This window comes from Castor canadensis, chromosome 4 (genome assembly GCF_047511655.1).
Source record: "Castor canadensis chromosome 4, mCasCan1.hap1v2, whole genome shotgun sequence".
NCBI lineage: Eukaryota > Metazoa > Chordata > Mammalia > Rodentia > Castoridae > Castor > Castor canadensis.
The window spans coordinates 185,334,479-185,359,788 of NC_133389.1; the positions used below are offsets into that span (position 1 = coordinate 185,334,479).

At 45.2% G+C, this 25,310-nt stretch overlaps 1 protein-coding gene across 8 annotated transcripts in view; it reads left to right on the plus strand.

Annotated features, from left to right (window-relative positions):
• Farp2 (FERM, ARH/RhoGEF and pleckstrin domain protein 2) overlaps window positions 1-25,310 on the plus strand; it is a 106,048-nt gene that overhangs the window by 54,807 nt on the left and 25,931 nt on the right. For all 8 annotated transcript variants that reach the window (XR_012447457.1, XR_002212000.2, XM_074072272.1 and 5 more), the window contains exons 8-14: window positions 1,305-1,452; window positions 2,568-2,663; window positions 4,805-4,968; window positions 5,310-5,378; window positions 6,584-6,641; window positions 9,064-9,319; window positions 23,922-24,091. Coding sequence is in view for 6 of the 8 variants with exons in the window: in XM_074072272.1 (XP_073928373.1) it covers window positions 1,305-1,452; window positions 2,568-2,663; window positions 4,805-4,968; window positions 5,310-5,378; window positions 6,584-6,641; window positions 9,064-9,319; window positions 23,922-24,091 (961 nt within the window). In the remaining 2 variants the exon portion in view is untranslated. The remainder of the gene's footprint in view (window positions 1-1,304; window positions 1,453-2,567; window positions 2,664-4,804; window positions 4,969-5,309; window positions 5,379-6,583; window positions 6,642-9,063; window positions 9,320-23,921; window positions 24,092-25,310) is intronic.

The window sequence follows — 25,310 nt, forward strand, 5'->3', positions numbered from 1 at the left end:
GGCCAGAGACATTCTCCAGTTCAGGATTTGTCCCTTATTGGAGACAGGTCCTTCACTGCCAGAACACACAGGGCAAGAGGTAGACACCTTGAAGAGGAGGGGGGTTGGGCACTTTTCTGTTAAGTGTCCAGCTAAGGCGGCAGCCCCAAGTGGACAGATGAGTTTGGGATATTGGGGACAGGTTGTCAGCGTGTAGTCAGTTCTCTGTATCATAGTCACAGAACGGAAATCACAAGAAGAGAGAAATCTACAGTGGCATTATTCCTTAAAGATTCAAAAGTTCAGGTGTTTGAAGTAAGAAGGAAAAGAGTTGTAAGGCAAATTTAGTTGTGGAATGTGGGTACTGACCAGGGGTGACCCAACAAGAGTGCCCTCCATTCCCTCACCACTGCAACTGCCTGTGAATATCAGTTTCTTGGAGACTTGCTCAGGGGCACTGACCATGGTCACTTGTTTCCTGGAGACATGGGCTGTGGACTACACAGACACATTGCATGTTAAAAGACGTTTATTTGGATAAGACTAACATTGTCTTGGCAATGATATTTTTATTTGACTTCATAATTTCATTCTTATAAAAGTGTATGCTAATGACAAGAAGTGTACATTATGAAAATACTTTCTTAAGGTATTAAAGGGGGTTTAGGCCTGGTTAGGTTGCTCACACCTAAAATGCCAGCCACTCAAGAGGCAGAGATCAGGAGGATCTGGTTTGAGGCCAGCCCAGGCAAAAAGTTCAGGAGACCCTACCCCAACCAATAGCTGGGCTCTGTGATACACTCTTGTCATCTTAGCTACATGGGAGACCATAGTTAGAAGAATCTCGTATCTGAAACACAAGACCTTATCCAGAAAATAACTAAAGCAAAAAATGGGCCTGTGTGTATAGCCCAAGGGCCTGAGCTAGCCAAGCCTGAGGCCTTCAAGTTCATACCCCAGTTCTGCCAAAAAAATTAAGTGGACTTCATAAGACATGAGAATCATCTATGATATTTCCTCTAACAATGTTTGATAGCTGCCTGGGACGTTTGCACATTACCGGATCTGACCTCAAAATGCTGTCCTCCTGATCTTAGCGTCCCAAACAGAATTACAGGCATGAGACACTGGTGCTTTGCTGGCATGTTGTTTTTGTAGTGGGTAAATGTAGACAGTGAACCATCTGCCTTCTGAAAACACAAAGCCCCTTGTTGGTTTGTTGGTACTTTTATTTTGTTTTGTTTTCCTGATCACTTCTCTAATATGTTTGGCTCTCTTAGATACCTGACGTTTCGTTCATATGATCAATTTGTCCTTCCTTACAGGGGCCAGACGCCTGCTGAGTCGGATTTCCAGGTGCTTGAGATTGCAAGGAAATTGGAAATGTATGGCATCAGGTTTCACACAGCTTCTGACCGGGAGGGGACCAAAATTAACCTGGCAGTCTCCCACACTGGTGTCCTTGTATTCCAGGTAAGTGGCGGAGGCAGGGAGAGGCGGGAGTAGTGTGGAGGTAGACTGTCACTAAGTGGGATTTGTTGCTATAAATTTTTGTTCTGGTGATTGAGATGTTGGAGGAACTTTGTATGTTGCCTGATCTGACTCTCACTGAATGGAGAAATTGTTTCCTTCTCTAGCACAAGTGAAATGTGATTATCCTCGCTGTCCTAGAGCCCACTAGCCTTCAGCTGGCCCCAGCTTTCCCAGTTTCCACCAAACCAGGGCTGCCTGCTGTTGAGTGCACCCATTCCTTTTTCATTATTCATTTTAATGTCAAACAAAAAGTCACCCCCTTGGAGTCTTTTTTTTTTTGGGAGGGGGGGCAATGGTACTGTGGTTTGAACTCAGGGCTTTCTAGGCAGGCATTCTACCACTTGAGCCATGCCACCAGCCCCCCCACCCAACAGCTCTTCCCTCAGGAACTGTCTCTGTGTGGAGGGGATGGGAGTTCTGCTGGTCTGTGAGAGCTTTGTGATGACTGGAGGTCAGGGTTGAATACAGAGGCAGGAGGATCACAAGTCCCTGGCCAGCCTGGGCTACATAGTGAAACCCTGTCTCAAAAACTTGGAAAAAACAGAAAAAGAAACCAAGATCCATGCACTTGCTGCACCCATTGCTCTTAGGGTGACACTGCTCCGAAGCCCTCTCAAAGCTACACACAATGTGTGCACCTGCTCACAAATCTGTATTTCTCTCTGTCTCTGTCCATCTGTAGATATGGAAGCCAGGGGTTCCACTTTAGCTGCAGCCAGTCCAGCCTTTCAGGGCTCCTTTCCCAAGGAGAGAAACCTGACTTCATTCCAGCTGCTTTCCCTTGCTGGAGTGGACTTCAAACGTGTAATGTTAACATTGACTTTAAAAATTGTAATAAAGCCCCATGAAAGAAATGAATTCATCTTTCTGAGACAGATGAGTGCATTTCATGTTGACATTTAGTTCAGAGCTGTTCCAGATGGAATGGTAACATATCAAGTGAGCTGCTGTGCTGTCTGTCAAGGATGTAACATAAGCGATCTCTACCTGATGAGAAAAGGAGTGCGTGTTCAAATTACAAATATGCCAATGTGTGTCTTTCTCTTGTACTTTAGGGAGCCACCAAAATCAACACCTTCAACTGGTCCAAGGTCCGTAAACTAAGCTTTAAGAGGAAAAGGTTCCTTATCAAACTCCACCCAGAGGTCCATGTAAGTATTACTGTGAGAACTTTTTAAATCATAAGACAGTTTATTCTTCTAGAACCTTGAGAAGTTTTCAAAAACTACTTTGTAAATCACTTCAGTGTCAGGCACACAAGAATCTAAAGACGGGACTTAGGGTTGGGATGTGGAAGAGATGAGGTAGTCTGCCAGCAGCTCTCATGCTGACCTCCTTGGGGAGCTTGCCATCAACAGATAGCCATACTCCATCCCCAGGACTTCGCAGTGCAGCAGGCCTGGGAAGGCACACTTCACATACTCCCCTGGACAACTGAAAATGGTTGGCTGTGAACCGCCGTGTTCCCTAGCTAAGGAAACTGCAGTAGAGTTCTGAGAGTGAGCTGAAGCCCTGCAGTGAAGTAGAGTGAGTGTTGCTGTCGAACATGAATTGATTGGCCTCCCCAGTCTTCTCACATCCCTTTGATTCAGTAATTGACCTCTGACTGACTATAACTGAAGAAGCCCTGATTATCAGAAAGCTTAAGCTTTCTTGAGCTGGGTGTGGTGATTCATACCTGCCTATAATCCCAGCACTCAGAAGGCTGAGGCAGGAGGATCATGAGTTCAAGGATTGTCTGGTCTCATAGTAAGACATGACTCAAAAAAAATCCTTCAAAGATTTCTAGTCATTGAAGTAATAACCACCTGCTTACTAAAATGGAAAAAGTAAGTATCTGTACAGTCTGATAGTTAGGAAAATTCAGTGTTTTTGTTGTTGCTATTGTTAAGACTGGGGTTTGAACTCAGGGCTTCATGCTTGCAAAATAGGCACTCTACTGGTTGAGCCACACCTTCAGTTCATTTTACTCTAGTTATTTTGGAGATAAGGTCTTGTGAACTATTTGCTCAGGCTGGCCTCGAACCACAGCCCTCTTGTTCTCAGCCTCCCAAGTAGCTATGATTACAGGCATGAGCCACCAGCACCCAGCAAAACTCAGTACACTTAAACTTCACAGATATTTAAATTCGTGTTTCCTGTGTTCAAAGGAAGTTAGGAAATGAAAAGTAGATCAGCTGAACACCATGCTGAGGAAGCTTGAGGTGCCCCTGTGGTGGGCTTAGATGTGATTTGGATGCAAGGGCATTCTGAGCCTCGGGCCAGTCGGAAGAAGGGCTCTGCTGACCCTCTGGGAGTCGCGTGGTTGCTGGCGTTTGTCATACTCCAGGCTCAGGTGTAGTATGTGAGTGTGTTTGCTTTCTAGAGGCTCAAGAGCGCAGCTTTTTGTGGGGAATTTTGTTTTTGTTTTTTGAAACAGGACCTCCCAGTGTAGCCCAGGCTGTCCAGTTACTTTCAGTCCTCCTGCCTCAAACCTTCTGAGTGCTGGGATTACAGGCATGCACCACCTTGCCTGGAAATAGGATGGTTTATTATTTATCATTCAAATTGCTTTTCTATGGATGAAAGAAAAGTAGGACGCAGACACAGCAAAACACAGACAAAATGCAAATCAAAGGCTACTTTTTCTCTGTAAGTAAAAAAGTGTTTCTTGCAGTTATTCTAAAAAAACAAAGAAGAGAATTAGTACTCAGTTTACAAAAGCAACTGCTAATTGGCATGTTATTTCAAAGCCTAGAGCCATGTTTGTGTCTGTGCTTGACAGTTACATTTTATATTCCTAAGCACTAGATTTGAAGACTAAGCAGAGGAATTAGAGTATCAGTCTTTCTGAAAAGTAGCTTGGTAACGTATATCAGAAGGTTCAGAAATGTGCATCATCTCCAAGCTCAAAATGTTATTCCTTGGAATAAGTGAGAGAGAAGGTAGCAGCTTCTTCGTGTTGGTATTTGTGAGCCTGAAAACTGCATTTAAGAGCATGTCACCTGGCAGGGGAAGCACTATAGTTTGCAGGGGAGAGTGGTCATAAGATGCACTCGGAATGTTGTGCTTGTATGAAGCTGCAAGGCTATTGTGCTTTGCTTTCCACAGTGAATATATAGTCACGGTTCTTCTCGTCTTCTCATTAAGTAAATGGAACCAGAAGCCTTTGTATACAATTTTTAGGTGAAAAAAAAAGCTTCCTAATTTTTAATTTTGGAGCTGCCTGTTGTATGATCTGCTTTCTAAATTTGCTTTCTCTTGTCCAGACCTTTATTGAATTTGCTACTTGAACTTTGTGTTTCGTTTCTAGGGACCCTACCAGGATACATTAGAATTCTTGTTGGGTAGCAGAGATGAGTGTAAGAACTTCTGGAAGATTTGTGTGGAATACCACACTTTTTTTAGACTTTTTGACCAACCTAAGCCAAAGGCAAAAGCTGTGTTCTTCAGCCGGGGCTCTTCCTTCAGATACAGGTAAGGCCTTAGCTGCAGGGTTGGCTGAGCCCTGGTGAAAAAGAGGTATCATGGACTGTACAGAGAATTGCATTCAGGGTAGTCTTGTGAAAGACAGCAGAGTATAGCAAATAAAGTAGTGAGAAAATAGGCTTAACAAAAACTTTGTGTAAAAACAAGACAAAACAAAAAAACTTTGCCTAAAGAATTGGTTATGCTTATCATAAAGTATAAGTTTGAAATGTATACCTGTATATTTATGGAAGAGGATGGGCAAGTCTTTTCATCTGTCCTTAACTGTGAAAGATCAGTGCTGTAATTTACTGTTTATTCTTTTTTAAAACATGAACATTTATTCACAGTGGAAGAACTCAGAAGCAACTAGTGGATTACGTCAAAGATGGAGGAATGAAGAGAATTCCATATGAAAGGTAAACTCTGGGCTGGTGGCTCATCCCTGTAATCCTAGCTACTTGGGAGGCAGAGGTTAGGAAGGTTGTGGTTCCTAGACCAAAAAGTTCACTAGAATTCATCTTAACCAGTGGTGTGCACAGTGGCGTATAACTGTCATCCAAACTACTTGGAACAACAAATAGGAGAATCACCATCCAGGCCAACCTGGACATAATGTGACACTCTATCTCAAAAAGAATTCAAGCACAAAGGCCTGCAATTGTGGCTCAAGTGGTAGAGTGACTGCCTAGGAAGAACAAAGCCCTTAGTTCAAACCCTGCTACCACCAAAAGAAAAGGTAAACCCTGTGGTCTTTATCATTGAAAGTGTGGGCTTTTTGGGTTTTTACTTTTTCTTTTTTTGGCACTGCTGGGGTTTGAACTCGGGGCCTACACTTGCCAGGCCAGTGCTCTATTACTTGAGTCACTCCACCAGCCCATAAAGTGTATTTTTTTTAAATGTTTTTTTGGCCAGGCAGTGGTGGCTCACGCCTGTAATCTTAGCTACTCAGGCGGCAGCGATCAGGAGGATCACGGCTTGAAGCCAGCCCAGGCAAATAGTTCCCAAGACCCTATCTCAAAAAAACCCACCACAAAAAAAGAAAAAAGCTGGTGGAGTGGCTCAAGATGTAGGCCCTGCGTTCAAACCCCAGTACCAAAAAAAAAACAACTACTGGGACTTGAATGCAGGGCCTCATACTTGGTAGACAGGTGCTCTGCTCACTCTGCCTGACCATACTGCTCACATTTTTAATCTTCACTGAATAAAATTAATCTCACATGCATAAACGTATTTCAGTGCTTGAGTTCTTTTCTCACTTTTTTAAGCAAAATGAATTTGTAATGTCATACAGATACTGTATGCATATGTAGGTAGTACTTTTTGGTTTTTATATTGTATAACTTAGTTTGTATACAGCGGTTTTACAGTGTGTTAAATTTTTAACCTTGAAATTCATAAGGAATTTTTCCATTAGTGTAGGTGTATAATTTGACCTCTCTTAAGGCCTCTTATTTTAATTTGAATTCTTACTTCCCTTTACCCTGCCCACTTGTAGTTAACAATCCCTGCCTTAGCCACATTCTTGTCTGAGCTTTTCTTCATGGACACAGCACACATTGTCTGTAGAAACGCATGGAGATGAAGAGGGATTGGCTGCTAACGGTTGTTCTCTGTTCTGCAGACGGCACAGCAAGACCCGGACATCTATCCATGCTCTGACTGCAGACCTGCCAAAACAGGTTAGTCTTTTCTGGTGGAAACCATAGGCAGTATTCATTACTGTTATGGAAAATCATCTTCAGAGGTGTAACAAGACTGTCAACACTAGTCACATCATTGAATGCAGCAGTTCTCACTCTGGAACTGGGTCTTCAAAATTGAGTCTTTAATGAAGCGACAGCCTCAAGCACTTATTTTGCATCACAGTGCTATCCACCGCACCTGGGGAGTTCTGATCACTGCCACACTGTAATTGTCCATGCAGTGGAGTTTTATGTCCCTGTTTTTAAGACAGGGTCTTGCTGTATAGCCCAGGCTGGCCTCAAACTTGAGATCCTCCTGCCTTCACCTCCCAGGTGCTGGGATTACAAGTAAGCACCACCACACCTGGCTCATGTGTCACTGTTGAAAGATAGTGTATATAGAATGAGGGTTGAAGGCTTGACTTAAGTGATAGACTTTGCCTCGCAAGTGCAAAGCCCTGCATTTGAACCCCAGTGCCACCAAAAAACAAAAGTATATAGTAACATGGAGACTGACGTTCTTGCTGTTAAAAGTGAAAAGCTGGAAACAACTTTGCATCCTATGTGTTTGGCATGATCACAGCTATGTTAAAGCAGACACACACAGGGCCTGCACAGACACCTCAAGGAAGAACATTTGGCAGGAATGCACTAAATGAGACGGCACTGCTCCAGGCCTCTGTGCGGGGACATCAGTGACTGTTCTGTTCCAGGGCTGCTTCCCCCACACACAGCATGATTGTACATAGACTCTTGCTGCTTCGCTGTTCCTTGTGCTGCTGCTGACTTGTGTTCATGTTCATGTCGGTAGATGGGTTGTCATTTATACATCCCAGAAATTTCCAGGATTTCCACCTGTACCTCATGTCTAAAAAGCCCTCGTGTCCCCAGCCTTTCTCTAGAGGGTTTTTTTGTTATTTTGTAACAGAGTCTCACTGTGTAGTCCAGGCTGGCCTCAAATTGGCAATACTCCTACCTCAGCCTCCCCAGTGCTGGGATTTCAGGCGTACACCACCACACCTAGCTCCTCATGAGTCTCTTTTTTTTGACACTGAGATTTGAACTCAGGGCCTCACATTTTCTAGGCAGGCATTCTTACTCCTTGAGCCACTCTGCCAGCCCTCTAATGGATCTTTTAAATCAGACCCTTTAGATTGGGCTGGGGCTGGGGCTCAAGTTGTAGGACTCCTGATTAGCAAGCACAAAACCCTGAGTTCAAACCCCAGCACCACCAAAAAGAAAAAGTCTTTAGCTCTTTCATATGTGTCTCCTCTAGAAATTCTTTATTAGATCAATTATAGCTAAACGAGAATGTAATTTTAATTGTTCTTTATAAAGTTCAAATATAATTTCAAAGTATGAACAGTCTAAAAATTTACACTTAAGCTTTCAGTTCTCTGAAATACTTAAAAGTATTTTTTAAACAATGGGTGAGTGATTAAGAAAGGTGATCAGCTGAGTGTAGTAGTACAAGTCTATAATCCCAGCACTCAGGAGGCTTTGGTGGAAGAATCTCTAGGACCTGAAGTTTAAGGCCAGCCTGGGCTACATAGGAGACCCTGTCTCAAACAAAACAAAACAAAAATTGTGATATAGTAGACATTAGAAAACAGACGAATCTTACGAACCCTGACCTGTTATTTTATTCCTAAAAGGTTAGTTGTCGGGCTCCTGCCATATTGTATTTGCTTGTTGTCCATGTTGTAATGCATGTGTGCCTGCATGTACTCGTTGAAGTGATGCCTAGCAAGCAGAGAGAGTGCACCCATGTCCTGGCGTGTGGAACCACGCGTGAGGTCGTCATTAGGGCACCCTGCGGTAGTGAGCAGTGCAGCTGGCTGCTTTATTACCCTTCTAGCATCCCTCATCCTGCTCGTGGGCCTCTCCTCACTCATCCTTGGGCCACTCAGTGCTTTGGAAGTGCTCCTGGCTCCTGTGCCACTGGTGTCGCCAAGGGGCCTTCTAGGCAGCAATCTTCCATTACACATGTGAGTGGACCAGTGTGCATCCCCACTCCACGGTGGTAGTAAGTCTCTGGACTTGTTACCTGGCGTTGGCACTGTGGGGTGGAGGGCACTGTTGACTGAGTAGAACTGTGATCACTTTGGGTTGCCATGGAGTCAGGGGCTGCATGATGTCCAGTTCTCCACGATGGAGGTTCTCTTGATTGTGGACATTTCACACCACAAGAAAAAAAGTGGACTTATAAGGGATTGTGACAGATGTTTATAAAACTGCCTCCATTTACAAATCTTCTGTTCCACAGGGGAAAGTCTGATTAGTTGCCCTTTTTAGAAAAGCTGTGGGAAATATATGGATATCCTAAGCTGGGTCACGTTGGCTTTGTAACTTCTAATAATTTTACTGAATTTTGTAATTTTACATGTTCCTTTTTTCTTTTCTTAATTTTGATCTGCAGAGCATCTCATTCACTGAGGGTTTGAGGACTTCCACCTCCCTGTCTTCAGCAAATGCTTCCTTTTACCCACTCTCTACCTCCCTTCTGACTCCTCCCGGTCTGCCCAATTCCAAGGACAGCAGCAGCTCCCTTATGGATCCCCAGGCTCCCTATGTCAAGAGTGCAGCAGCAGAGAGGAGCGGCGGAGCAGCGGCCAGAGGCCCCAGCACACAGTCCGCCCACCTCCCCGGGCCCCCTGCACTCCAGCCTGGTCCAGGTGTCGGGTTTTGTCATGTTGTGAGCTGCCATGGTTCTGTCTGTTCCACAGGGCAGAGTCCCAGTACCTTAGACTTAGATGCAGGGAGGGCTGACGGGGGGCTCAGAGCTGCTGGTAGAAATGGCAGTGGTGAGGATGACTTTTCCGCAGGCTCATTCCTGTCCAGGGAGGAGTCCTTGTGTGGCCGGCAGTGTCGCAGGGGGGACCCTGTTTTCACATTGACAAATGCACAACTGCAGGTGTCCGAAGAGTTCATAGATGACGACCCAGCAGACATCTCTTTCTTTGCTGGTGGCTCTGAGGCATTTGCTTTCCCATACAGCTCTTTAGTCCCACAAGAGCCCCGTTCACCTGCCCGGCCTGCCGCATCCCCTCCCTTGTGCGGTCCAGATGCCTTCCGGCATCCAGAGTCTGCCCAGTCCAGCCCAGATAGGTACTCCACCGAGGCAGTAGACATGAGTATAGAAGATGATTTTGAATTTGGGGAAGGAAGTGACTTCAATGGCAATGCACACCCCTCAGATACCTCAGAGTTGTTTGAGGTGAAGGCACAAGCTAGCCTGATGCAGAGCCTGTTGAGTCCTTCTGAGACCAGCTCACTTCGGAACAACCAGTCTGAGAACAGCTCCCTCAGTAACGTGCCACTGCACACCGGGCTGTCTCTGCACATATCCAGCTCCGCCAATCAGTCTGAGGCCAGCTCCATGGTCAACTTCCCAGCCTACTCAGTCCGCTCTGAGTCCAGCTCGGCCTTCCAGTTCTCTGACATCATTGACCAATTAGAGCAGCTCAGCTACCCACCCACAACAGCTGAAGACTCCAGCAGCACAGACACAGACTCATGGGACTCTGAGGCTGAGGCCCCGCTGGATGTGAGCCTTTTCTTCAGCAACCCTTTTGCACAGACCAGTGGAGAGAGAGTCCCTTTCGATTTGCAGAACAATTTAAAGAGTTTGACTCCAGGAGAGCAGATAGATAAAAACCCATCTTGACCACTCAACTCCTTCAAAAGGAGGCCCTCCCCTGTTGGTACAATTAGAGCTCAGAGCACTTGGTGTAGACATAGGAAGTGGTGGAGTTCATGCTAAATAGCCAGTTTTTTTAATTCCTGATTTGTATACTGTTTTGAATATCAAAAAATTAAAACTTCCACTTGGAATGAAGTTAAAACCTATACTCCAATTTAAAATAGACGAGCATTTCTACCCAGTCCTCCTGGAGGCTGGTACATTAGTCTCCTGGAGACTGAGGAGTTAGCCTCTGTAGCTTTGGGTTTGGGTGTATGGTTTGATTCAAGTAAAAATTGGTGCTACACATTTTGAATGTTAGACAGTTCTGATTCATGTTGATCTTTAATACACTATGAGTATCACACCTATTAATGCTGCTTTTAAGATGAGTCGTGCTGCCCATAGTCAGCATGTAGGTTTTGTCTGACTTTTCCAGCCAGTGCACTATAGGAAATCTCTATAGAATGCCTCTACAGCACCCTGTCTCCAGAAAGGGCAGGAAGGGCCCAGGAACCTCTGCTTGTCCTTGACTCAAGACCCGAGGCATCGTGTAGAGTAGGCTTGCAGGGGCACTGGTCTAACATGCACTGCAGAAGTGTGAGCTGTTTTCTTTCCTTCATTTTAATCAGGGATGTAATTGATAACTTGGTTCCAGCAAAGTAGAACCAGACCCCTGAATGGACCTGAGCATCCTGGTACAAGCTGGGGCAAGGAGTCAATTCTTTTACTGACAGAGTGGGTTATTAGTAAAGATGATAAAAACATGAAGACTGTCCCAGCATGTGTGAGGGCCTGGATTCTTGCTCTTTCTCTAGGAGTGATATATGTCAGGTGTATGCAGTATGCAATGCTAGCTTTTTCCAGTAGTTGCCATCAGGACACCATTCTGCCCCAAGATAGTGGAAGAGCTCAGTGAGCAGTGGGCTAAGGTGGCCCTGCTGGCACTGTATGGAGGATTCCCTGATCTAAACCACTTCGACAGTTAAGGCCAGCGCTCATGACCAGAATGAATGTGCCCATCAGTGGGTGTAGGAGAAGCCCTGTCATGTGGCCCACTGCCTCAAGGTGCCTTGCTCAGGCCTGCCCTGGTTGGACTCTGTTGAGTTTGTCCAATTCATGGGTTGGATTTTGTTTTTTTGGGGGGTTGTTGGTGGTAGTTGTTTTTTCCAATCTTACCTGGTAGTGCAATACATATCTAAAGTCTCATTTTCTTCCTAAAATGTCCTGTGGAAACTTACTTTTCAGTGCTTGGGATGGAACCCAAGGCCTTGCTCATGTTAGGCCAGCAAGTACTCTCATCCTCAGCCGTCCTGTGGAAACCAGAAGCATTCATTTCCACTCAGGTGTGAGACCTTTAGTTCTGTGGCAGGATAGGTTTACTCTGCACAGACATGGCCTTCCTGGAGTCTCTGAGCTGTCAAGGTATTGTGCCCGTGTTGGTCTGTCTTTTCTTGTTAGTACTACTAGCAAGGAGTTTGTAGCTAAACACATCATCTCATTTTCATTTTTATAGCTTCTTTAACCCTAAACCACAGTCTGATCCTTCGTTACTCCATTCGGCCAGTGCTTCCGTGTGCTCAGCGATGGTCAGTTCTGTCCCTTACTGTTTAGAGCAGTCTCCTTAATCTGCTGAGGCAAGGTGTGGCTTCCCGGACCACTGACTGCTGTCTGTGAGGAAGTGACATAGCTAGGAGGCAGGAGGTAGTGGTGGTCTTGGCAACACTACTTAAAATAGGATTGCTTGGAGAGTTTGTTTTTCCCAACTTTTCATGCCAATAGTAAACCTTAAATCTGTGTCATGGAGAAGAATTAATATATAATACATTTAAAATGTTTTTCCTAGCCAGGCAAAGTGATGCACATCTGTAACTCGCCTACTCTATAAGTAAAGATCAGGAGAATCACAGTCCAGGCCAACCCAGGCATAAACACAAGACCTTATTCAAAAAACAACTAAAGCAAAAAGGGCTAGGGGAGTGACTCGAGTGGTAGAGCACCTGCCTGGCAAGTGCAAGGCCCTGATTTCAAACCCCAGTACCACAGAGTATAAAATGAAATTTTTCCTGAAACCTTAGTATTCACATGCGATAATGATGACCTTGCCTTTCCTTAGCTGTTGCCCAACTGTGTATCCACACAAAGTTGTCTTTCTTTTTTCCTTTTTTTTTTTTTTTTAAAGAGAGCCCACCCTAGTGTCTGGGCATCAGTGGGTTTGAGCCAGCTCTGATGCCAGGCTAAGACAACTGCTCCTAGGTGAAGCTAGTGCCGTGGGGAGGGGGGGTGTCCTTTTTAGCAGGGGTGAGAGTGGGCCCATTACCTAAGCACATCTCATTGCACGCACTCTCAGCTTGGAGATTCTGAATATATTCTGTTCTCAGCCATCTTCTGCTAAGCCTCCTATAAAATGGATTTTGTTGTTTTTATTTTCTGCTAATGGTCCTCCCTCACTTTCTGGAGGTAATTTCTGGGTTTTCAGTTAGGAAGTTTTCAAAATACACAAAAGCAGGAATTGTATAATGAGCCCCTGCTGCCTCCAGTTCAGCATTGCTAATACTTGGTCATGCTCCCTTCCCCTCCCCTTCTGAGTTGTTGCTATAGTATTTTACAGAAGACCCCTGATGTGCTCATGACTTTCTGCATGTATCTCTAAAGCAGAAGGAACACGCTCTTACCTAATCCCACACATGTTTTCATACAAACTGACAGTTCCTTGCTGTCATCTAAAACTGAGATCATACTTAAAGCACCTAGTTGTCTTTAAAATGCCTGTTAAGCAGGGCATGGTGATACATGCCTGTAATCCCAGTGCTCAGGAGGCAGATGCAGAAGGATGGAGAGGTCAAGGTCAGACTGGGCTATATTGCAAGACCCTGTCTCAAAACAAAAGCAAAACAAATAATAAAATGCCTGTTAACTTTTAATCTATTAGTATCCAAACATGATCCACATTGCATGTGTTAGGTTTCAGTTAGAAAAGCAACCACTACCTCCTCTTTTCAACCAGTGCTTCATAGGAGAGTCCTCAGCTCCCAAAGATTGTACTGGCCCTGCTTTTAGGCTTAACCTGGCGCTGTCTCAACCAGGTGCTTGGAGTTGGAGTCACTACTGAGTATTCATTCCCTTGTTAGCACCAGTTTTCCCACCCCTGCATGGTCACAGCTCTTCCTTGGGGGACAAAGTGGCTTTGGGATGAACCCAGCCTCCCAAGTGCTCCATGGATAGTTCTGGTGAGAGTCAGGTTTGATATTTTGGTATAATCTGAAAAATTTTTGAGCAGCTTTCTTTTTGCAGTGTTTGTAGCACTCTTAGATTTTCCTTTATAATGAGTCATCTGTTTAGAAAACAGCTATGCCTTCCTCTGAGTCCCTTCCCCTTCCAAGTATGTCACAGTGCCTGTCCAGAGGAAGTTTAGAGGCTGGTCAGCGAGAGTGCAAGCACTTTTTTAGAGCCCAAGGATGGTGTATCTTGCTACTAACTGCATCTTTCTCCCTGTGGAGCTTGAGCTGTAGTGTCACTGTTTCACCCTAATGAAAGGTAGTAGTGTAGTGGTTAAATATTAGAAAGAAAATGCAGTTTGGTGTGAACCCACTGAGCCTAGAGGCATCACTTTCTAGTCTGGAGCCAGCTCTCTAAGAGTGGTAAGGTGAGAGTGCTGACAGTTTTCTCCCAATCTATTAGTCTCCTTAGTTACATCCAGAGCCTTAAAGTGGGCAGGCCTCTGCTGCCTTGGGCAAGGCACCTGCCAGGAGCTGTGTTGGCAGTTCCAGGAGCAGGAGTGTAGGGGGCTGACACAGCCTGTGTGTCCACTCAAATAGGTGACAGAGGCCAAGTGTGTCAGTGCAGATAGAGGACAGCAGTCAATGTGTCAGTACAAGAAGCTGTCTGTCCTCTGTAGTGCAAGGTGGCCACCAGCCCATAGTGCCTTTTGTGCTGATTAAGTCCACCACTGACAACATATTCTGTTTTAGGTAGAATATTTGTTTTTATTAGTTATCAAGTCTATTTTTATACTTAAGTTTCCAAAGTCCCAGTATTTTATATAAGACAGTATATAAATATTTCAAGTCTAACAGCATGCATTTATGTGTTAACAAGACTGACTATACTAAAAAATATATAATGGTGTATACTGTGTGATTTTTTTTAATCATTTGATATTGATATGTGCCTTTTTATCATGCAATGGCATTCTCTAGGTCTGGCATTAGATTAGGATGCCCTACTCTCGTTAATGCCTGTGCTTTTACTAGTGCTAATGACCAGTGATACACACCAGCACACCAAACGAGTTTAATGTGAAAACTTTTAAACTTGTCAGTTAAGTCATTCCCATTATTGTCATTTTGCCAAGGGTCGTTCAGTCCTTTCTTATGGCTTTGGTGCACAGGTACGTTTTGGTTTTTCATGCAAGCTCCTCCACTGTTCTGCTTCCCTGAGGAGTGGTTACAGCACATCACACATGCTTTGGTCATGATGGCACGGTGACACTCACAGCACTCATGTCCTTAGCTATTACTGTTCATGTACCACTTGATGCTGCTACGTCCTGTATGTCTTCACGGTACACGTGTTACTTCCCAGCTCGTGGAACCTCAAAAACAATCCATCACTAGTCAAAAATGTCTGTGTCCTCTGGGGGACTTAGAGTTGAGAATGTGGCGTCCTCAAGGCCACGATGTCACTTTGGTGCTTGTCTTGGGGCCATGTACGGAAGACGCTGTCGGGTGGCAGATGCTGTCGGGAGGCAGGCGCTGTCAGCCTCTGTCCATGCAGCAGTCCATTCTGCAGCATCACTAGTGCACAAGCCTGTCTTTTGCCTGAAAGCTTTTGCATTCATTCCCTTTGGAAATGAAGAAAAATGGAGCTGAAATTCCTTTATGCATTTGAACTTGTTCACTTATAGAGACATTTTTGTTGTCTAGTTTGTGGTACTTATAAAATGTGTTTCCCATTGAAATTGCCATTTATAAATTTGCAGATATGTACTAATTAAGAACTCTCTTCAGTTTATTCAATAAAATAAGGAAATATTTAACTGTGAATTTTTAAATGGGCTTTTAGCTTTCTTTCCATCCCTTTAGTTTCAATTTTTGTAAGTTAAAGGTTATTCCATGTATTCAACTAATCCTTGATCCTTGAAATGGCTGCATGTTTGTACAACTCCCTTGCTGACATCTCTTCATCTCATAGGCTTCTGAGCCCCAGACAGGCGTCATGGTGCGTATGTGAATTGCCTTGTAAGTGTGGTAAGAGGGCTGATGGAATGGCTTGAGTAGTGGAGCACCTACCTAGCAAGCGTGAGGTCCTGAGTTCAACTCAGTGCGGCCAAAAAAAATCCACAATAAGTGTGGTGAGACTACATCTCTACCCAAAGCCAGCTGGAGGAGGTACCTTTCTTTTTCTCTATTTTTGCACTCTTTCAGTACTTCCTGCTAATGTATTAGGGCAGTGTGGCCAGCATGGCATAGGTGGTTGTGGAGCCTATGATCTATGCTCACACTCTAAGGTACAGGCCTCATGATGCCACCTGCAGTGTCAGGTGCACAGCACAAAGTGTGCTTTTACTCTGCGCAGCTCAGTTGCTTCTGCCTCTTACTGTTGAACACCAGGACATTGTTGCTTGTTTGTTCCCATCAGCTAGAACCACCTGTGAAATCCAGTAGTGACCAGAACAAGAAACCTCCCCAGGAGTGCAGCAGTGACTCAGCTTTTGGGCAGGCTGTACTCTCGCTCTAAACTTGAACTTCCCAAGTGGCCAACATACATTTTCTGCTGCTTCCCTGGAACTGTCCACTCTTCTCTAGCCCCATTCACTCCTTGGGATGTATGGGGACCCTGCCCCACCCTTCCTGGGCAGCAGAGGCAGCAAGCCCTTTGAAAACAGGCTCTTCATGTTACCCTTTCAGGTGTTGAGAGCACAGAGTGACAGCTCCTTGCACTAGACACTTCCAGCATGGGGTGTCCATATCCTTGAGGGCTCCAGGCACCTAACACCCAGTGGGCAGAGTGGGCAGTGAGCCCCCCTGACTGGAGTGGAAGGCACACAAGCCCCTCTTGGAGCCCAGCATCTGTGTCTACTATGTGCAGGAACCGAGGTCTGTGGCAGCACGTCTAGGAGAGTGCCCTTGTGACAAACTTATGGACCTCCCCAGAACCTGTGGGTGGCAGTCACTTTCAACATAGAGGAAATGAATCATAGGGGCTCAGGTCCCCATCGCACAAGCCAACATCCCCCAACATCTCCCAGGTCTCAGGGAAAAAGCGGTGACTAGGTACCCAGGGAGGTGCCTTGATGAAGAAATTTTGATTTAAGAACCTTCTTGAAAACATTTCTGAATTAGCTCTGTAGGGTGACTGAGGTAGATGGTAAAAGTTGTAAAGCCTTTCCATTTTGAAGTATGTCAGTTCTGATACATGTCTTTTATGATGAAGATCACCCTGTAGGGTTGTTTTATTTTGTTTTCAGTCCCAGGGCTTGAACTCAGGGCCTGTGCTTACTAAGCAAGCATTCTACCACTTGAGCCATGCCCCCATCCTCCCTAAAGACTCTTTTAGTCTGCTTGACTCATCACAGGGCTCTTCTCAAACTTTTAGACAAACGTTGTCAGTTTGGGTCAGCACTGATTGTTCATGCCTATAATCTTAGCTACTTGGGAGACAGATCGGAAGGATCATGACTGAGGCCAGCCAGGGCAAAAAGTTCTAAAACTCCATCTCAACCAATAGCTGGACACGGTGGCATGCACCTGTCATCCCAGACTATGTGGGAGGCTGAGATCAGGAGGATCACTGTTCCAGGCCATCTGGGGCAAAAATAACTGGTGAGACCCCTGCTCAATGGGGAAAGGCTGGACATGGTGATGCATGCCATAGGATTGTGGGCCAAGCCAGCCTGGGCAAAAAAAAAAAAAATGAGAACTTGTCTCCAGAAGAAACAGCAAAAGGGCTAAATGGGTGGCTCACAGATAGAGTGCCTGCCTAGCAAGCATGAAGCCCTGAGTTCAAACCCAGAATCACCAAGAAAAAAAGTATCAGGTTAAGAGTTTTTTGCTTTTGCTTTGTGGTGCTGGTTGTCTAACCTAAGGCCTAATGTGTGCTAGGCAAGCGCTTTACCACTGAGTTCCACTTCCAGTCCCCAAGAAATAAACATATCAAAGCCCTGTACCACCTGTCTGTCTGCAGGAGGAGAGCACACAAGCAGCGGGCTTTGCATCTGGACAAGTGGCCCAAAACCTTGCTTTGTGTTGTAGGTTAGTATGCCTATTTTTGTTTTCTCACTTTTTTTTGTGGGAGGTGGGGGTGGGGAGAGGAGGGTGGGACAGGATTTTGAACTCAGGGTTTTATGCTTGCAAAGCAGGTGCTCTACCACTTGAGCCACACCTCTGGTCCATTCTGCTCTGGTTATTTTGGGATGGGGTCTCTGGAACTATTTGCCCTGGCCATCCTCAAACCATAATCCTCCCAAGTAGCTAGGAGTACAGATGTGAGCCACCATGGCTTCTCAATCTTTTTTGTTGTTTTTTCTTCTGGTTTTTCCCCTTCTGGTACCAAATTTCTTGAAGAAATGGTACAAATTAAAGAACTCCATGGATGTTTTGTACAATGTAAGGTAAAGGTAATCCCAACATGCATGTACTTCCTTGGTAACAACTATGGGGAAATCTACCTAAGGCTTCACTCATTGTCACTGTCAGTGTGCTTGTCAGAGGGATTCAGGAACACTCACTTTGCACAAGGTGGTTACATGATCACTCAGTTCTTTGATGGATCTCACCTGCTCATTCAGCTATTGAGTCTCAATGAAGTCACACAGATGAGGATCCATTTTGTCAGTGGCCAGTTTGTCCAGTTCCAGTAGTGACTGACTCACACTTTGTCCCAGCTGTTAAGCACACTCCACCATGTTCAGCCGCTCTCCCAGTAGACACAGTCTGACTTCTTGATATCTCAAAGGAAGATCCAGCCACCTTGGGTCTACAGCTTCATCAGTTTCTCAGATGTTCCCTCTCGGGGTTCTGGTGACCTAATTTCTTCACAGTTACATCATAGGAGATGTAGGAGATACAGGAGACAGACAGGCAGATATAGGAGGCATGGCGCTCCAGGTTGATCTGACGGTTGATGGTGACCCCAAGTCCTGGTAGGTCTGAGAGAGGGACAAGGTCATCCTGGGGAGTGGCTGAGGAGGCTGCTGGAGCTGCAGAGGAGGCCTTGGGTGTCCAAGGGTGCTGTGAGGAGGGGGCAAAGAGCTGCTGGCTCTGAGCAGCCAGAGTGCCAGTTCCTTCCAAGCACAGTTGAAGCAGGAAACCAGTGTCTCTCAGGGAAGAATGTGTCTTAACAAGGAAAGGGTCTTGTTTATTTTGAACAAAATGAAAGAAAACAAAATGCTGATTGGGGGCTCTCCACATGTTGACAGAGCTCCGAACCATAGGACAGCAGCAGCCAGCCCTGCTTTGGCCCCTGTGGGCACTGGCTCAGGATTTTGTGTCACCTGGCCTGAGACTGCAGATCTCAGATCCTCATCTTCATTCTGTAGATGGAGATGGGGGTAGAGAGGTGAACTCTGCACAGACACAACAGCATCAGAAACCGTTTCTCAACCTCCCACTCTTAGTTTTGAGCCAATTCTGTATAAGAGTGACTTATGACATCCTAGTCCAGTAGTGAAACCAGAAAGTTTCTGCTAACTCATCAGGGTCATATTTAGGTTGTGTTTACCAGGATCCCTGAGCAGGTTGGCTTTCTTTTTTTCTGAGATTAACAATCTACTGTTCCAGTCAAAGCTTGTATTTCTTGCACCTCTCAACTCTCAAGTTTAAACATTAACTTGACCTTGAATTTTGCCAAATGGGAACTGATTGTTCCTCCACTGTTAGGCAAATATTTACAGAGTTAGAAGAGAATTTAAAAGTATCAAATAGAAGTTTGCCTTTCCTCTATCTGTGATAGTTCTTTTCTCATCACCTTTCATCTCCAGTTAGATGAATAAAAATATCATGAGGAAAAAGCGAAGATAAGCACAAAAAATAATACTCCATTTTAAATGACATTTCAGGGCTGGGCGCTGGTGGCTCATGCCTGTAATCCTAGCTACTCAGTAGGCAGAGATCAGGAGGACCATGGTTCAAAGCCAGCCCAGGCAAATAGTTGGAGAGACCCTGTCACAAAAAATTGGGCTGATGGAGTGGCTCAAGGTGAAGGCCCTGAGTCCCAGTACCACAAAAAAAAAAAAATGACATTTCAGAATTATCAAATAAATGCTAGGAGAATTCCAGAAATCAAGAATCCACAAAGAAAAACCACCTGCCAGAGATGCTCTCTGTTGACAATTTGAAATAAGAGTTTTAAAATTCAAGTCTGTGAGACACAAACCTGTAATTTGCAGCTTCGAGAGCACATCAGATGCCGTTCTTATTCTCCCCACATGCAAAGGCCCCTTGGTGACCACCCTGTGGACGGTTGGCTCCACCCAACAGAATAGAGTTTAGTAAGTCACAACTGCTCTTCATACCTCTTCAACTAACTTAATTTGGAAATTAAAGAATTCCTCATGTACAAGTAGTCATTCTTGATAATATAGTGAGAGAGTTAAACATGGTCTTAGTGTATTGTAGGCATACATATCTTTTATAGGTGGGTATATCCATAGAGTTGTGTCTGAATGAATTTTATAATGGAGACTCCTACAGCTCAGAACAATACTGACTCTCTAGTTGCCTGTAGTACAGGACCTTGAATGTAGAGGTCTGTTTTTATGAATACTTACGATTGTCTAGTAGCATGTGAGCTAAGATTAAACATACTCTAAAAGTCTTGAGAAGCTGGGCATTGGTGGCTCACGCCTGCAATCCTGGCTACTCAGGATGCAGAGATCAGGAGGATCGCAGTTCAAAGCCAGTCCTGACAAATAGTTTGTGAGACCCTATCTTGAAAAAACCCATCACAAAAAAGAGCTGATGGAGTGGCTCAAGGTGTAGGCCCTGAGTTCAAGCCCCAGTACCACAAAAAAAAAAAAAGGCTTGAGTTTGCTTTGTTTTGTTTTCTTTTTTGGGGGGTGGGGTGAAAGGGAAATACTGGGGATTGAACTCAGGAAAGTAGGCCAGTTATTAATATTTTCATGATTACACTTTTTTGGCAGTACTGGGGTTTGAACTCAGGGCCTCATGCTTGCTAGGCAAGTGCTCTGCCACTTGAGCCACTCCCCCAGAAAAAATCTATTTCTCCTCCTCCTCCTCCTCCTTTTGGCAGTGCTGGAGTTTGAACTCAGGACCTTAGACAAGCAGGCACTCTGCCCTTAAGCCATGACCCTACCCCTGTTTTTTAGCCATGCATTCAAATATGCTTTAGCAACGCATAACAGATTTTCCTAAGGCAGGGGCACTAAGCCAAGTGCCCTTTATATTATCAGAGAACCCACAGCAGCAGAGCCTGCTGAGCTCATGCTGTCCTGTATCACTTCTGGGGAGCACCTGCTGAGCCACACCCCCACACTTGTTTTCTTGCTGTGCTGCTCAGTGGTGACTTGAGCAGAAAGTGTGCTCCAGGGACAAAAATGCACCAGTGCACACCCCGGCCCCACCTTTACAGCTTGCACAATTACTGCTACTTGCTTGGCAAAGGATCTCCCCTCAGATCTTGAGGGCATGTGTGTTGCTGTGTCAAAGCCACGAGTGCCAAGCCATTGCTCTTCCACTGAGGCTTTTCTGCTCCAGGTTCCCTCCTCAGCTGCTCCCCACAGATTTCTTTACCATCATGTAGGGACTGTGTGTAATTCAAAGTAGGTATGGTTTATGATGTTTGCTCTAGCTAACAGATTTAACTATAAAAAAATGTTCACTAGCCCTTTGTAGTACTTCTAATCTAGTCACTAAATTTCGAGTCAGCAACGTTTTGTGGAAAGGAAAGTATTTACAATGATTGTAATCAAATGGTGACTTTTTAACCTCCATCGAACCAAAAGCGGTTTATTCCAGATGAGCAGTCTTTTCTGAAGGGGAGTCCCCTTCCAATATGAGCTATTTATTGGCGGGCTATTTATCGGGAGTTTTGTTTCCAACTTTAAATGGCTGTTTCCCCACACTGGCCATGGTCTGTTTGGCCAGCCCCAACAAAATCCTATAAGCACATCATACAGTACTCCCCAAAGTAATGGCATTTCCTCATATTGCACTTCCTGCTACTTAAAAATAAAGTCAGATTTTGCAGCAACTATTTTTTGTTTTGTTTTTTGTTATGTTTTCAAGACAGAATCTTGCTATGTATCCCAGATTGGCCTCAAACTCATGCTCCTCCTGCCTCTGCCTCCCAAGTGCAGAGATTTCAGGTGTGAACCACTACTCCCAGCTTGCAGCAGCTTTTTGATAGACTATCCAATAGAACTTACTCTGGACCACATATCTTGAAGTGTGATGCTGTGAGGCGCACTAGGAGACATGGGTAAAGTGGCGATTTTTGACGTATTTTCGTAGCAGTGTAAAACATCATGGCTCTGACACTCTGAATAGTACAATTGTGAAGAATGAGTAGATTACTTATTTGTAGCTTCTAGACGTTTCTCTGAATTTTAATTACACTAAAGGACCTCATTTTGAAATGTTGGCTTGTTAGGGACAAAGAGCACAAATCCTAACTAGTGCATCTTTGACAGCGTGGCTCTTCTCAACATAGCGTGCCGGAGCTAGCACCATTTTGATCCTTGGCAGGGCCAGGAGAAGGAATTTTATGTCATATATTGTTTTAGCATATTTTAGCTAAACATGTAATAAAAATAAAATTGTTAATAATTTCATATAGTAACATCGACAGGTCTTCTATGTCAGTGAGATTTCCTTCCTGCTTTCAGATGTATCTTGTGAAAACTTCCAGTTCTGCTGTCATGAAAGTTGTCAATTCATCTTAAACAATCCCTTTTCAGATCTCTGAATTTGTCAATGTGAAAATAAGGACTTCCTCCACTCACCCCTGCCACCTTGGAGGTCGGCCTCTTTCAGGTGCTTAGGCTGGCCAGTGAGGGGCACGGCATTTGCTTGTTCCCCAGAGCTGCTCTGCCTACACGCTTACGTGTTTCAGATTAAATAAACCAAGCTTGTGTTACAAACTGGTCACTGTAGAGAACTGCACTGAGGACTCCAGCAGCCACATAAGAGAATCTTGGTTGGAAGTCAGCAATGGCTGGAGCAAGGAGGGCCCATGGGATGGCATCTTGCAGCCAGGGCTGTACCGAGGCAACTCCTATCCCTGCATTTTGTTCACTGATTTAAATCATATTTAGAAATAATGGAAGTTTCAGTGCTAAAATGGTATACCCTTGGAAGTGTAAGGTAAATAACCATCTTCAGTAGTTTTAAAATAGCATTTAAATTTAAACTTTTTTTTGTTTTTGGTGGTACTGGGGTTTGAACTCAGGGCCTCATGCTTGCCACATAAGGCATGCTATGCTTGAGCCCCTCCTCCAACCCCTAAATTTCTCCTACTTTAATGGTATCTTTTTCAAAAATAAAGATCTTTAAAATTTGGCACTTAATACTGATTTCCCATTGGAAAACATCAGAAATAAACTTGGAGAATTGAAAAGGATTTTTTTTCTTTTATTGAGACAGGATCTGACTATCAGATAGGGTCTAGATAGGGTCTCATGTGCAGACTGGCCTCAAACTCAGTCTTCCTGCCTTAGCCTCCTAAGGAAATTTCTTTATTATAAAAAGTATGATGAAGCCAGGTACCGGTGGCTCATGCCTACAATCCTAGGTACTCAGGAGGCAGAGATCGGGAGGATCATGGTTCGAGGCCAGCCCCAGAAAATAGTTCTTGAGACCCTATGTCAAAAAAACATCACAAAGAAGGAGGGCTGGTAAAGTGTCTCAAGTGGCAGAGCTCCTGCCTAACAAGTGTGAGGCAAAAAAAATGTATGACAAAATACGCCTCAGCACTGGCCTGCTGAGGATTACTTTGCAAATTTTATACCTCTGTTCAAAAGTCAGCACTGCTTATTGGTTTTTGAAAGTGGACTGTCTAGAGAGAACACCATAAGCACTGTTTTCAGAAGGAAAAAAATTAACGATTTCTAGCCTTTTATTGTGGCATTTCTACAAGTCAAAACAGAAAAAAATCCTCATTAATGAAAAACCTACAAATGGGAAGAGAGAATCATGAGGTGAGCAATTTTTTGTGATCCAGTTTTGTAATGAGTGATTGGAAATTCGGCCTTAAAATAGACCTGCCTCTCAGGTATGCAAGCACAGGTCTGACGGCTCCAGTCTCTGACAGGAGCCCTCTCCCCAACAATACCTTCTGACTCAGTCTTTGGGGTGCTTATTTTCATCACAGTTGCATCTTCACTAGACCAAAAAGAAACTCCCAGAAATGCAAGGAAGTGCCAATACTCCCCAACCCAGGGCCCTGGGAGCACACTCTCTCTTGGTCTCTGGAACTGGGTAGATGAGCCATCAGCCCATTTTCATGTGTAGAACTGTGTGTGACAGGCTTCCACACACATCTTCCAGAACGTGCAAGTCACAGTGTGAGGCATCTAGTGCCCAGTGAGCATCGCAGCCGTTCTCATTCTTGCTCACCCTCACCCCCTTCATTTCCAGGCCTTTCCATGGACACTTCTCAGCCTTCTCCCTCCAGCCAGAAGAGCCTAAGCCCTGCACTTCTGGCAGCTCTGGGCCCAGCTGAGCAGGGCTCATCCCCTGTCCCAAGCCCTGTCCTTAGCAACGCTGGCGGAGCCAGGATGAATGACCAGGAGGAGCTGAAACACAAGGTGGGCTGTTTCTGGGCCTGAGGGAGTGCTTCTGGGGGCCTGGTTTGCAAACTTATTCTTTTCTGGGATACTAGTTGGCGGATCCCAGGTGGGCAGGGAAGGGGGTTCTATGCTCACACTCTGTGAGCCCAGGCAGATCCCCATCAAAATCTCTTCCTGGGGAACGGACCCTCCCATTATTCCCAGAGCTTGTGGCAAGTTTCCTTGTTCAGTTAACAAACACTTATGGCACCTGTGGGTTCCAAGGGTCAGGCTGTATCCCAGAGATGGGTGGGAAGGGGACAGGCATATCCTGGGGGTTGCCTCACCTTTTTCTTTCCTCCTCGCACTTTCACCTGCTCCTTCCTTCCTCCTTGCTTCCACTTTTAAGTCTAATAACTTGGAAAAGATCTGGTTGTAAAGGAAGGGTTAACTGGGTGTTGAGAGGTTCTCAGATGGGGGACTGGACAGGCGATGGGGACCCTGGCCAGAGGTTGAACTCAGGAGGGGCCTGCAGCAGGGATGGTCCTGGGCCTTGTGACAGGACAGGGCTCATGGGCTGTGACAGCAGTGAGGCTGTGCACTTACGGCTGATGGCAGGAGGTTGAGGCAGTGTCCCTGCAGGTCTCTACAGTGTGGCACATGTTGAGTCTGCAGTAAAGAATGGCAGAGGAGTCCACTTGCTTGTGGATACAAGGAACCACCAGTGGCCTCAAGCTGGCCTCTGCTCTTGTGGCTGGGTATGGCAACCAAACAGTGGTGTCTGCCTGAGGCTGCAGCTTTTCAGGAGAGCACACAGTAAGGTTTGGGGAGAGAATGGACTAATGAGCTAAGATCTGTGTCTGTGGGGTTCAGCAGGAAGAAGCTAGGGTCCTGAGCATTGGACTCCAGAAGGGAGAAGGGCAGGGGCCTGTGTGGGCAGATCTGCTCCCATCATAGGAGAGGCACTGCTCTCATAACTCCTCAGCTCCCCCTCCTGTGGCAGTCAGCTTTCCCTTACTATAACTGAGATGTGTCACAGTTCAGGGGATTTCACAGTGCTCAGTTGGCTCTCTGCTTTGGGCCTATGAAGCCCATTCTGGTGGGAACTCATGCCTAGGATGTAAAAGAGAAGGGGAGGGGCTGGAGCCCCACTATCCCCTTCAAGGTCACAACTCCAGGGACCTAAAGAATTCCTGCTGGGCTCTGCCTAGTTATCAATGTCTCCTAGCACTGCCAAGCTGGAGACCAAGCCTTTAAC